General features: G+C 47.9%; 2 protein-coding genes across 4 annotated transcripts in view; one reads left to right on the top strand and one right to left on the bottom strand.

The window, feature by feature from the left end:
• wwc3 (WWC family member 3) overlaps positions 1 to 7186 on the top strand; it is a 23746-nt gene extending 16560 nt beyond the window's left edge. Inside the window, exons 11-23 of one of the 3 annotated variants that reach the window (XM_028961885.1) lie at positions 258 to 820; positions 910 to 1027; positions 1140 to 1223; positions 1457 to 1543; positions 1630 to 1825; positions 2842 to 3015; positions 3104 to 3225; positions 3926 to 4034; positions 4136 to 4300; positions 5015 to 5107; positions 5195 to 5422; positions 5492 to 5619; positions 6523 to 7186. In XM_028961885.1, the coding sequence (XP_028817718.1) occupies positions 258 to 820; positions 910 to 1027; positions 1140 to 1223; positions 1457 to 1543; positions 1630 to 1825; positions 2842 to 3015; positions 3104 to 3225; positions 3926 to 4034; positions 4136 to 4300; positions 5015 to 5107; positions 5195 to 5422; positions 5492 to 5619; positions 6523 to 6589 (2134 nt within the window). In that variant the 3' untranslated portion in view covers positions 6590 to 7186. Of the gene's footprint in view, positions 1 to 257; positions 821 to 909; positions 1028 to 1139; positions 1224 to 1456; positions 1544 to 1629; positions 1826 to 2841; positions 3016 to 3103; positions 3226 to 3925; positions 4035 to 4135; positions 4301 to 5014; positions 5620 to 6522 lie in introns of all 3 variants that reach the window. The other 2 variants (XM_028961884.1, XM_028961882.1) reach the window with 2 other exon arrangements.
• traf3ip2l (TRAF3 interacting protein 2-like) lies at positions 6903 to 13568 on the bottom strand. Its single transcript, XM_028961886.1, has 9 exons — positions 13492 to 13568; positions 10252 to 10747; positions 10042 to 10075; positions 9791 to 9855; positions 9167 to 9264; positions 9018 to 9086; positions 8042 to 8155; positions 7880 to 7954; positions 6903 to 7750 (listed from the first exon to the last, which is right to left on the bottom strand). The coding sequence occupies exons 2-9, from the start codon at positions 10733 to 10735 to the stop codon at positions 7604 to 7606; spliced, it is 1086 nt and encodes a 361-aa protein (XP_028817719.1). The 5' UTR covers positions 10736 to 10747; positions 13492 to 13568; the 3' UTR covers positions 6903 to 7603.

Raw genomic sequence — 13568 nt, 5'->3', positions numbered from 1 at the left:
GATCATTTTAGTTCTAAAATGCTTTTTATTGACCCCAAAACCACACCATTTACATTTATGGCATTTACCAGACTTACAATCAGTAGTGACAGGGACAGTCCCCCCTGGAGACACTCAGGGTTAAGTGCTCAGGGACACAATTGTAGTAAATGGGATTTGAACCTGGGTCTTCTGGTTCATAGGCGAGTGTGTTGCCCTCTAGGCTACTACCACCCTACAAAATGCGCACAATTTTGTTTTCTGCTTCTGCCCCTCAGCCTCTCCGCCAGCACCCTGACCGTGTCGTCCAGCAGCAGCCGCGGATCCTTGGCGTCCAGCCGCGGTTCTCTGGCCTCCAGCCGCGGCTCCCTCAGCTCCATAAGCTTCAGCGACATCTATGGGCTGCCCCAGTACGAGCGGGCGGAGCCGGCGCTGGACGACCCCCACCTGCGGTACCTCCTCCCAGTGGAGGTGTCCGCTCGGGACGCGCCCGCCTGTGGCTCGGACCTCCTGGGCAAGACTAAGCGCTCCCACGACACCCCGCAGTCGCTGGCGTCCCTCTCCTCACGCTCCTCCCTCTCCTCGCTGTCCCCGCCCAGCTCACCCATGGACACGCCCTACCACTCGGCCCCCCAGGACTGTCCGCTCGCCCAGATGACCGAGGAGTACATGGAGGTGGCAGGTCGGGCGATACTGCGGGGCCACACCCAGAGCCAGCCGCCGTCGCAGGCCGCCTCTGGTCCGGTGGACTGCGAGTCTGGGGGCGGCCCGGGTGCTGCGCTCCTTCTGGACACCAAGGGCCACCGAGATGGGGTCACGCAGGGGGCGTTTCCCTCAGCAGGCCAGTGTTCTGTCGTATCGAAATCTACACGAAATAAAAGTGTTTTATCAACGTTTGTGTCTGAACTGAAGTAAACGTTTCTTCGGCAGGAGTGACGCTCCGCTGTAACAACACGAACCGGAGCAGCAGGCGGAGCCGGCGGGCGTCTGCAGGGCCGTCTGAGGACATGCTGGCCACCGACAGCGGGGTGTTCGAGGCCTGGAGAAGGTGACTTGTTTTTTTTTTTTTTTTTTTTTTGCTGTTGATCTTTGTCGCCACCTGGAGGTCAGACTGCGCTGCTGCACCTCAAATCTTCTCTCCACTCCGTTTCTGTGTGCAGCAGAGCGGAGGAGTCCGAAGAGATTCTATTCACCAGAGATTCAGTCAGTACAGCAGAGCAGGTCCAGATCCAGCTGGGTCTCCTGTAAGCCCCTCATATACATACTCACATACTCACATGCGCTCACATACTCACATGCGCTCACATACTCACATGCGCTCACATACTCACATGCGCTCACATACTCACATGCGCTCACATACTCACATGCGCTCACATACTCACATGCGCTCACATACTCACTCGCGCTCACAGACATGCACACAGCTTTTTAAATGTATTAACAGCATCTGTCTCTTTCTTTTGTGATTGTGAAGATTTGACACGAACTCCCAGTGTCTCCTCCTGCATGTGCTGCAGATGAGGAACACAAACAGGTTCATGATGAGAGAAGGACACAAAGTGTGAGTTGAGCTTCTCTAACTGACCACATTTTACCCCTTTTACCTCCGTGCTGTGTGTTCGTAATAATTCTGGGCTCGTCCCTCAGCTGCGTGAGGGTCCACGTCCTCCCCGTGGACTCGAGCCGTCCCTGTCCGTACTACTGCAGCCGGGCCCACGAGCCGCGCTCGCCGCTCGACCTGAACGAGGGCTTCCACGTCCCGCTGCCCGCCGGCGGCCCGTCTGCCCACCGCCTGCACCTGTCTGTCCTCTCGCTCGGCCCGCAGGGTCAGGAGGAGCTGCTGGTGAGTGAGGGAGGGAGGAGCAGCTACTGAACGTGTCCATTCAAAATGGTGGCCAACGAGTGGCATTTTATTAAACATAACAGCAGCGAATCTTAATGGTACAATAGACAGGAAGTGCGTGTGGTCAACTAAACCGCAACGTGAGTGAAAGTTTGAGAACAAGAGGAGAACGTGGGCGGTCCGTCCGGACGCGATTTCCTGGTCTCAAAAAGAGCTTTTTGAGTCACCCTGAGCAGTAGAGCTGTAATCAGACCTAAAAGGTTAAGCCTGACATAACCCGAGCACGACCGAATCCGACCCAACAAGTACGTGTTCGTAAAAGCCTGCCGCTGTTTGCGTGTTAGACTAAGAGGGAATGGAAATCAACGGTGGCGGAAAATGTAATTTTACATGCAACATTTAATAAAAGTAATTTACAACATGCGGACCATACATAAAGCACAGTGTGCATCCTACTATGGACTGGAAGTTCACGTTTGCGGACTCGACTCCGAATCCGACTAAAAAGCAGGCCAGTTGGTTGAATGATTCCCACAAAACATCATGTACCGTCTCAGGCTCATGTAAAATAATAAAGCGCTGCAGAGCACGGCATTAAACTGCGTGCTACCTGGCATGAAAGACAGAAAAGAACGAGCAGTTTCTAATTTATTGAACACCCGAAGATTACTCCTGCATGTAAATATTAAATGTAAAAAAGGTACCAATGTTACAGGAAAAACCCCAAATAAAAGAAATGAGAAACCTGTACGTTAACCTGTATACATTTACAGCATTTATCAGACGCCCTTATCCAGAGCGACTTACAATCAGTAGTTACAGGGACAGTCCCCCCCTGGAGACACTCAGGGTTAAGTGTCTTGCTCAGGGACACAATGGTAGTAAGTGGGATTTGAACCTGGGGCTTCTGGTTCATAGGCGAGTGTGTTACCCGCTAGGCTACTAACACCCTGTGAATACGCGTGCTGTGGCTCTTCTGCCGTATCCGCGGGTAACCGGGTGTCTGGCGGTGACAGGGCGCGGTGATGGTGAACCCGGCTGACTGCGAGCACAGCGCTGAGATGGCGTTCGGCTGGCACAGGATCCAGGCGGCCGAAGCCAGAGAACCGCAGAGGGCCGACCCGAGTGGTCCGGGCGGGCGAGTGGCGCGGGGTGCAGAGGAGGAGGATGAGGAGCAGGCCAGGATGAAGGTGACTCTCATGAACGCTCGTTTGTTGGCCTGAAAAGGTAGAACCACTCTGTACCTCGTCTCTCTCTCTCTCTCTCTCTCTCTCTCAGGTGTCCATCAGCTCTCTGCTGTCTCGCTCCGCCCACTTAGAGGAGGCGGGGCTGGAGCTGAGTGAAGAGGAGCTAAAGGAGCTGCAGAGGAATGGGGAGCAGGGAGAGGCCGTGTCTGAGAGGTGATATTTACAGTTACAGCAAAATTTCCCTCTTTAAAATCCATCATTTGGTAGATAAGACCTGATCTGTGGACACCAGTCGCTTAACAACGCAGAACCCAACCCCCCCCCCCCCCCCCCCCGCCCCGATTTTATTAAGTAGGCGAACGTAAAATGTATTTTTTTAAAAGGGAAGGTTTTTATCTTTAGTGGAAGTTCATTCCTCCATCTAGGATCCAACACCGAAAAGAGTCCAAGTCCAAGGGGGTCTAATATAGACCTGTGGGGTCGTCCAAAAGCGTTTGCAGTGGGGTTAAGTGGGTCGTGACCCAGCCAGTGTAACCCCCCGAAATATAATCGCTTTGTTACGATTAATACATTTATTAAAATCAAGATAATTAATATCTCGGTGATTCTATTTATTCAGCAAAATAATACAGTGCTCATCATTTGGTAAAGTTACTCACCCCCCTGCAGAATACTGTATTTCTGGAGAGGGAATTGTCCGTGGTCACCTCCCAGTTGACCGAAGGAGAGATTGGGGAATAGTTCTGAGTTCTTTTTCCCAATAAAGCCAGTTCTGTACTGTATCTGTGATGATGGTGAAGATCCTGGCTCCATCTGAAAGAGACGAGGAGCTCTCAGGGACCTCAGGTTCTCCAGCTTTATTTGCTGGGAATGATGACGTTGCTCTGAACCAGGCCGTGTTCTGTGTGGTCAGGAGCTGGCAGGCCGAGTCTGTGGACAGCGGCTGCAGCAACACCGAGGGCGTCTGCCTGGCCAGCGGGGGGCGCTGTGTGCAGCCGGGGGACAGGGGTCTCGCAGTCAAGGTAAAGACCGAGCTGCTCCATCACAGGACTTCTCAAACCAATTCGAAATAGTTCACTGCTGAATCGTTGCACGTTCACTCGTTTCACATGAACCTCTGCAGGCGGATAAGTCGACCAACACAGACGGACCGTTCCACGAACCAATGAGGGTCCGGCCCAAAGAGCGGGCGGGGCGATGGAGCCACGCCTCCCCCTTCATGCGCAGCAGCACCATCGTCCGCTCGCAGACGTTCACCCCCGGGGCGCGCAGCCAGTATGTGTGCAGGGTGAGTGTCTGTGTCAGTCGAGCAGCTTTTCAGCACTAAACCGGATGCCCTGATCCAGAGCGACTTACAATCAGTAGTTACAGGGACAGTCCCCCCCCTGGAGCAACTTAGGGTTAAGTGTCTTGCTCAGGGACACGATGGTAGTAAGTGGGGTATGAACCTGGGACTTCTGGTTCATAGGCGAGTGTGTTACCCGCTAGGCTACTACCTACTACCATATAATAATGTAATAACAATGTAATACTATATAATTTATGTCCAGCTACAATCTAAATGGCTCATTTACACAATGACTGAAACCAAAACCACCCAGAAATAGATCAGTGGTGACATTTTTCATGCGTCACATTTTTTTGCATGTTCGTACTCTCAGCATCTGTATGAAACACTGAGTCATATATCATATCTAATCGTTCCCATTTAGCCTGGATACGGGACATCTGATTTCAGTGTCACCGCTGTGACAAAAAATGTGGATCCGCAGCGGATTCCCCGCATGACCCAAAAGCCACCATGGTGATCTTCATTTTTTCATTCCGAGAGAGCCTGTGTGTAAACATCAGGTTTAAATGAGAAGGTCATGTGATGAATATGTTAAAGTTGTGTATATAACTGATAATAACCGCTCAGAAAATGAGTGACACCGGTGGGGTTTGAACCTGGGCCTTCTGGTTCACAGGCGAGTGTGACCGCCCTGTTTGTGTGTGTTTGTAGTTGTACCGCAGCGACAGTGACAGTTCGACTCTACCAAAGAAATCCCCCTTCATCCGAAACACCCTGGAGCGCCGGACCCTGCGCTACAAGCAGGTAACAGCCGCCTGGACCCCCGGGAACCCGGTTCTGGCGCGTCCGAGTGTGTTCAGGGTGTGTGTGTGTGTGTGTGTGTGTCTGCAGTCGTACCGCTCCTCTCTGGCCGAACAGCCCACGCGGACCTCCCTGGACCTGGAGCTGGACCTCCAGGCGTGCCGGACGCGGCAGCGGCAGCTGAGCGAGGAGCTGGCGACGCTGCGGGAGCTGAAGCTGCGGCTGGAGGAGCCGGCGGCCGGAGAGGCGGGGGAGCTGCAGGCGTGGGCCCTGCGGGACGAGCGCTTCCGCGGCCTCCTGCACGAGGCCCAGAGACAGGTACCGCCCCCGCGCCCGCCCCCGAATCCACCGTCAAACCGCCCGAATATTTCCCCAAATCCCCCTCAGGCCAAGCAGAGCCGGCAGGAGCAGCGGCAGGAGGAGGCGGCGGACCGGCGTCTCAGGAAGGCGTCCAAAGAGGTGCGGCAGATGAGGGGGCAGGGCCAGACGGAGCCCCTCCCCGTCCAGACCTTCAGGTAGGCGGTGCAGCTCCGAGCCAACTTCCGCTCTATAGTACCTGTCGCAGCTTGTACATTTGTTTCCCGTGTTCTCGTGGTAAAAGTGGTATAAAATGTATATGTTATAAATGTTATATATAAATGTTATATATAATATATATATTATATATATGTTATATATAAATGTTATATATATATAAATAAAATAAATGTTATATATATATATATATATGTTATATATAAATGTTATATATAAATGTTATATATGCTATTACTTTTTATAATGTTGTACATTTTTTTAAATTAAGTGTTCTTCGATTTGCTTATGATGATCATGTCTCAAATGTAGCGTACTTGTAGCGTACTTGTCTGGCTCGGCTGCGGGTCTGAAGTTCAGCTTCCATTCACATAACATCAACATAACTGTACTTTTATCCAGAAATTCTCATATAGATTTTGAGATGCAAACTATGAGCCCTGATAAGGCCTAACTTGTCAGGAAAAGAACATGCTGGGGAATTAAGTGCTAGACCAATTTTTTGTCTGTGTTAGTGTTGGACTCAAAAAATACTTTTTGAACAAGTGGGTTTTCAGCTGCTGCTTAAAGGTGGTGGTGGTCTCAGCAGGTCGAATGGAGCAGGACGAGTTGTTCCACCAGAGTCGATTGGGACCGGAGACCCCGTGAAGAGGGGATTTTTTTTTACTCTCGTTTCGTTTGCAGATCTGTAAAGTAAAAGTGTGCTGACAGAAACTGATATAAACGAGAACTAACCTTTTCTAACGTCAGACAGACTCCTGGTGAAGAACGGCCTTCATTCATCAAGCATTTGACAATGTCTACAGAAGGGCCTTGGTCGTGTTTGTGAACAAGTACGTTTTTTTTTTTTTGCTCGACATGTGACCCGTTTCCTGTTTGTGCAGAGAGAAGATGGCGTTCTTCACCCGACCGCGGTTCCACATCCCGCCTCTGCCTGCAGACGACGTGTGAGATGTGCTCTGCTCCGCGGCGTCATGACGTAAAATGAAGTAGCGGCTTTCAATATTCATCCCAGTCCATGAAGTAACACAAGCACACACACACACACACACACAGACAGACGCACTACTTGGACGTGTTTGTAATTATTGACATGGTGACTTTTTAACTTCTGTACAGTCCGCTGCAGACGGTCCTCGTGGTCACGAAGGCTGGAAGACGGGAACAAAGTCGGTGTAGACGAATTCACTGTAACTTATTTTAAAACTTTTCCTTGAAGGAAATAAAAATGCGACGCGCTTGTAGGTATATTTTATAAGCTGACAACAGATAGCACTTCCGTGTCGGACGTACAGTAGAATGGACCTGTTGGCTGGTTTTGTTTCTGTTACGTGGTTTTCTTTAAAGTTATTTACAAAAAAAAGAGGTCACTTTAAAAAAAAAAAAAAAAAAAATCAGTTTTTATTCCGGTCGTCCTCTGTGCTGTTATATTAAAACGATTAATATGGTGTATTTTCCAGTATATAGAGCAACACTGTATTTGTGTTTTTAATGAACAGCTGCAGTGTTTTGTGAAGATGATAAAAAGCATTAAACAGTTCAAGATCAGCTGGGTGGTGGTCATTCGGCCTGGAGCTCCGAGCGGGCAGATCCTGCCCAACGGCTGCCAAAATGTCTGAATGAACTCGTTCTGGAGCTGCAGGTAAGACCAGACCAGACCAGGAATCTCATCCTGCACCTACAGACCGTTCTGGAGAAGATGATGTAGCGTTCCCAGGATTTTTACGGGACGTGCAGTGCCTGAACTCGCATTGCTTGCTGTGTTCAGTTCATTTATGTTGTGCTTAGTTCTCATATTGAAAATGTTCAGAAACTTTATGGGAAAAGAACTGGCAACCCAAAAAATGATTTAAAAAAAACAAAAAAACAAAAACCAAATTCGGAACCGACAGCAGAACACTGGCGGGCTGGTCCGGAAGCTTGTGGTCCAGGCTGCCAGAAGAACCCGCCGCTCCTCCTCGACACTCAGATGGGTATGGAGACGATGGTGGGCAGCTCCCCGATGGGCGGCGGGGCGTATTTCTCCACGCGCATCAGCCGGCGCAGGATGTCGTCCCGGTCCCGCGGCCAGCTGTAGATGTGTGTGTTCTGCAGCCACGTGGGAACGTGACACTAGAAGGGAGAAGCACGCTCGTGGACTTCACTTGAGGTCCCACCAATTTCCAAAGAAAACTGATGTTGCAGAATAAATGCCTTTTACCAAAAGACCAAAAAAAAAAAATAAGGAATAACGCGTCTCACCTTTTGAGCTCCGGGGAACAGAATGGGCACGAATCTGAAGTTCCTGCAGCCGTTCTGAATGAACTCGTTCTGGATCTGCAGGCGAAAAAGCGACGAAGGTTCAGTAACCGAAAGCTGGCCGGTAAACCAGCGCCGGCACCAGACCAGGAGTCGGGCTTCCACCTGCTTATGGATGTAGACCGTGTTGAGCGTCTCGTCGTTCTCGGTGCCGACCGCTGCGCTGGTCACCGTCTTGTGGTACTTGGGGCTGATGATGATGATGATCAGGCAGTCTTTCTGAGAACGTGAGGGGGAAACACAAATACGGTCCAAGCGCCATGAACATAACATCAGGCTGATGCTGAGATTTAATACTTAATCTCGAGATTTTAGTTAAATTGATTTATAGCTGAATTATTTACAGGGTATCTGCAGATACTTAAATCCAATTTAAGACTTTTTTTTTTTTTTTTTTTTTTTTAATTGGAACATTAAGGCCATAAATATAATTAAAAACGACTAGATTACATTTCATCCAGAGTGTGAAGGTCTTAAATGTACTGCAGACCCAATCCAAATTTTTGAGGTTTTTCCACTGGTAACCTCAAAATTATTTTGCGAATTTTTGTGTGTGAGATCGGAATCGGCGCAACCGCCAACTTTTTCCGGTTGTGTGTGTGTGTGTGTGTGTGTGTGTGTGTGTGGGAGGTAGGTCTGCACATTCCCATGCAGATGCGCCAGAGCTGGGAAAATTCTCCGATTTTACTGAATCAAGAATAGCCCAGTGAGGAAAAGTATGTTCCTACATTTATTTCTCTCTCAATCAAATGAAACTAGCCTTCAATCTGTCCGTAATCCACCGGTCATGGTGCACTGTGCACTTACATTTACCGGACGCCCTTAACCAGGGCGACTTACAATCAGTAGTTACAGGGACAGTCCCCCCCTGGAGACACTCAGGGTTAAGTGTCTTGCTCAGGGACATGGTGGTAGTAAGTGGGATTTGAACCCGGGTCTTCTGGTTCACTGGTGAGTGTGTTACCCGCTAGGCTACTAACACCCAACCACTTCCAGGTTCACAAAGTGCAGTGCATGCATGGAAACGAAGCTGAAAAAAATCACACTTGTGGAGGCTGATTGAGGCTGGTGGAGACCACACCTGACTGATGTGCTGCTCCATGAAGTCGATCTTACTGATGCCCCTGTACTGCTGCTCGAACATGTCGATCTAGAGAGAGAGAGAGTGTCATGTGGGTGGAGTGGGTGGAGAGCGTCGATGTGGGTGGAGTATGGAGCACCGCCTCATACGTGTATGTAGAAGCCGTTGTGTCGCAGCAGGGCTGCAAAGCTGAGAACTTCCCTCCGGTGCTCCTCACTGTCTGCTTCGTACGTAACAAACACCTTTCCTGCAACAAAGCCCGCGTCAGGTCTACTTCAGTGACTGGTTAAGAAAACTGTCATAAAACAAAATCCATTAACAGCATTTACCAGCACCTTACAACCAGTAGTGACGGGGACAGTCACCAGGAAGTGGGGTGTGTATTCAAATGGACCAGTAGCGTCATAATGGACACCATGACACTGGACTAAGACCTACTCTGCACTGTCCAGCACTGTCCAAACATGGACAGATGCTCTATACGACACTTTGGACTTCTCCACCTCTACAACTGTAGGACATTTTCTCTTCTTGGACAAATCATCACCAGCCCTGCACTGACACTATATGCAGGCTCACTCTACCCTGGAAGGACGTCCCTCTCTGTATCACTCCTTCTCAACGTTTCTTCCCACCTTTTTTCTTGTGTGCAGAAGGGTCCAGTGTGGGGGGGTCAACTGTAGGACCTGTCAAAGCCCGTTGGGACGTACTGTACGTGATTATGGGCGATATAAGAAATAAGTGGTGGTGTTATTTTGCGTCCTTCTACTCACGCTGTTCCAGGGACAGGGCTGCACCGGGACTTTTTGGTACAGAATGAACAGGACCATAGATGCCACTGAGGACGGGAAAGAGAACGCAGGATCATAATTATTATGTGATTTCTCCGGATCTCTGTCCAATCGTATCTGATCCGTGGAGGCACCACCGCACAATCGAGTTGCCCCAGCTGAATATAAACGCTCTCACTCGAGAACATGATGTATAGAATTCTAGCTTTATCAGCATGTAGTTATAATCTTACCACTGAGGGTTTGAAGGTCCAAATCCATCAGGAACTGGCAGAGCAGGAAGAGACGGGAAATGAAACATCATTATTCAGCTTCTGCTGTTTCATTTATCGTAAACCAGTTAACCACTCGGCGTTTAAAACCTACTCTGAATATGATTTATTATTTCACTGTCGAACCCTCAGTGACTGAGGATGTAGAATTACAAAAATATAGAAACTCACACAGAGGTGGGTGGGGCCTGAGCTGCGGGTGCAGGTAAATGGGGTTGGGCCTGTACGCCTTGCCGGGGCTCCGCCCACAGCAGGCCCCGCCCCACGCAGGTCGTGGCTGCCAGTACTGGTGGAAGCTGTGAGGGGATCGGAGGGAGTTGGGCCGCTCCAGGCCGCCCTCGTCGGACAGGGCGAAGGAGGCCACGCCCCCGCTGAGGAAGCCGCCCTCAGAGCTGAGGCTGGCCAGGCTGGGGTACGTACGCGTCTCGGTGCGGGACAGGAAGCTGGGCCAGGGCTCGGCCTGGCTGGGGAATGGGGTCTGGGGGTGGTACCCGGCGGGGAGACCCAGGCGGGGCTGGTAGGGTCTGAAGCTGGAGTCACTGCTGTCCCAGTCACTGCTGATGCTGCTGCTCGGGACACTAAGGGGTGGAGCCTCCTTCAGAGCAGGCAGCGGTTCGGAGGTGGGGCTGTGGGCGTCACAGCCTTCACTCATCATCTCACTGTCTTCCTGGGGACAGTTGATGGCATCAGAGCTGCCGCTGTCAAACTGGCATCGATGCATCTATGGGCCACAGATGTGAAAATTGACCCCGTATTTTAACCCGGTCACAGAAAACGCTCACCGAACTGGTTCAGGCTCACACCACCAGACATGCTCCATTACTCATTTATTAATTCTTTTATGAATAAGTATTAATTAGTGAAAGTGATTAATTGTCACATGTGACACAGCACACAGTGAGAAGTGTCCTCTGCATTTAACCTGTCCCCCGAGGGAGCAGGTGTGGGGACGGTACCTTGCTCCTGGAATAATCCTCCTGTTGGGAGGGAGGATTTCATTGTAACACACGATCAGATAAAATAACAGAAGCAGATACAACTGGTTTATTTTCTTTTTTTTTACCATTTTGCAGGTAAATCATTTTAACCTGCAAACAGCATGCAGCTCCCAGCACAACCAGCAGGGTATAAGTATAAATGAGTGGCAGTCCAACTCACTAATATTAATATCATAAATATACATACAATACACATTTCGAAAAATAAACTACAGACTTGGACTCTTTGTTGTTGGTCTAAATGAATGGACGTGTTCTGAGGAGGTTTTTATGGAGGTTTACGGCCTGCTGGCTGCATGTCGGGGTTTCGGTGCACTTCACCACGGTTTCCTCCTCTGCACAGTAGCAGCTGCGTTTACCGGAAACTCCACAACTCACTTCATTTTTTTCATATTCTGCTATAAACCCACGGTGCACACGTGTAACGAGCAGCCTGTCTGTCTGTGTGTGTGTGTGTGTGTGTGTGTGTGTCTGCATATCGGACAGCAGAATCAGAAATGATGAGTGGGGGAAAAAAAATGTTTTACTGAGAATTAGGCTTTTTCCTCAGATGCAATCATAACTGTTCACAAACGTCACCAATTCACCAACGTTACACCAAAAGTACATCATATTCAAAAACCTTACACCAACGCTGCACACTTGGGTAACACTCGCCTATGAACCAGAATACCCAGGTTCAAATCCCACTTACTACCATCGTGTCCCTGAGCAAGACACTTAACCCTGAGTGTCTCCAGGGGGGGACTGTCCCTGTAACTACTGATTGTAAGTCGCTCTGGATAAGGGCGTCTGGTAAATGCTGTAAATGTAATTTCACCTTATTCAAAAAACTCACACCAACACTACATCATGTTCTCAAATATGACACCAACATTACATCATATTCAAAAACCTTACACCAACACTAGACCATATGCACAAATATTACACCAACACCACATCATATTCACTAACTTTACACCATATTCACCAACATTATACCATGTTCACAAATATTACACCATCACCACATCATATTCACCAACATTTCACCAACATTACACCATATGCACAAATATTACACTAACATTACATAATATTCACCAACTTTTCACCAACATTACACCATATGGACAAATATTACACTAACACCACATCGTATTCACCAACTTTTCACCATATGCACAAATATTACACCAACTCATATTCACCATGTTCACAAATATTACACCAACACCACATCATATTCACTAACTTTACACCATCATTACACCATATACACAAATATTACACCAAATCATATTCACCATGTTCACAAATATTACACCAACACCACATCATATTCACTAACTTTACACCATCATTACACCATATACACAAATATTACACCAAATCATATTCACCATGTTCACAAATATTACACCAACACCACATCATATTCACTAACTTTACACCATCATTACACCATATACACAAATATTACACCAAATCATATTCACCATGTTCACAAATATTACACCAACACCACATCATATTCACTAACTTTACACCATCATTACACCATATACACAAATATTACACCAAATCATATTCACCATGTTCACAAATATTACACCAACACCACATCATAATCACCAACTTTTCACCAACATTACACCATATGCACAAATATTACACTAACACCACATCATATTCACCAACGTTATACCATGTTCACAAATATTACACCATCACCACATCATATTCACCAACGTTATACCATGTTCACAAATATTACACCATCACCACATCATATTCACCAACCTTTCACCAATATTACACCATCACCACATCATATTCACCAACCTTTCACCAATATTACACCATATGCACAAATATTACACCATCACCACATCATATTCACCAGCCTTTCACAAATATTACACCATCACCACATCATATTCACCAACCTTTCACCAATATTACACCATATGCACAAATATTACACCAACACCAAATCATATTCACCAACCTTACACCATGTTCACAAATATTACACCAACAGTTTCACAAAGAAAGACATTGCAATAAACCTAACTTAGACAGAATATAAACACAAAAAGCTAAACCACAATTTCAGCAAATTCATAATTCGCAGTTTAAAAAAAAAGAAAAACAGAACAATCACTTCTCATTACGGTTTAAGGGTTTTGAGACAGAAGAATATGTTTTATTAAAAGGCTCTTCTCAGAATTCCGGTCTTTATGAACATTTCTAAAGAAGATGCTCTGAATTTATCACACAGAAATAAAGGTAAGTTACGTCTCAAGAGAAAAATGTAATACGATCGAGACGCCATCGTTGTCTGTAAAGCGCCGACGCTGCTTCAGCAGATACGCGCTGATTTATTGTTCTACAGATGAAGTATAAATTAATCCGCTTAATAACTCACGTCATCACATCGCACGTCCACAGAGAGGCTGGTCGAGCTGGTTAAGAGATAAACGCTCCGCCGCGTCTCGAGTCTGT

Source organism: Denticeps clupeoides, chromosome 19 (genome assembly GCF_900700375.1).
Source record: "Denticeps clupeoides chromosome 19, fDenClu1.1, whole genome shotgun sequence".
NCBI classification, from domain to species: domain Eukaryota; kingdom Metazoa; phylum Chordata; class Actinopteri; order Clupeiformes; family Denticipitidae; genus Denticeps; species Denticeps clupeoides.
This window is presented reverse-complemented; position numbering and strand designations above follow the sequence as displayed.

Excerpts from the sequence above, each read along its gene's own strand:
- traf3ip2l (XM_028961886.1), bottom strand. The coding sequence starts at position 10,735 with ATGATGAGTGAAGGCTGTGACGCCCACAGCCCCACCTCCGAACCGCTG. Across the intron at positions 9,087-9,166 it reads ACAACGGCTTCTACATACAC|ATCGACATGTTCGAGCAGCA; the intron begins GTATGAGGCGGT and ends CTCTCTCTCTAG. Across the intron at positions 8,156-9,017 it reads TGGAGCAGCACATCAGTCAG|AAAGACTGCCTGATCATCAT; the intron begins GTGTGGTCTCCA and ends TCACGTTCTCAG.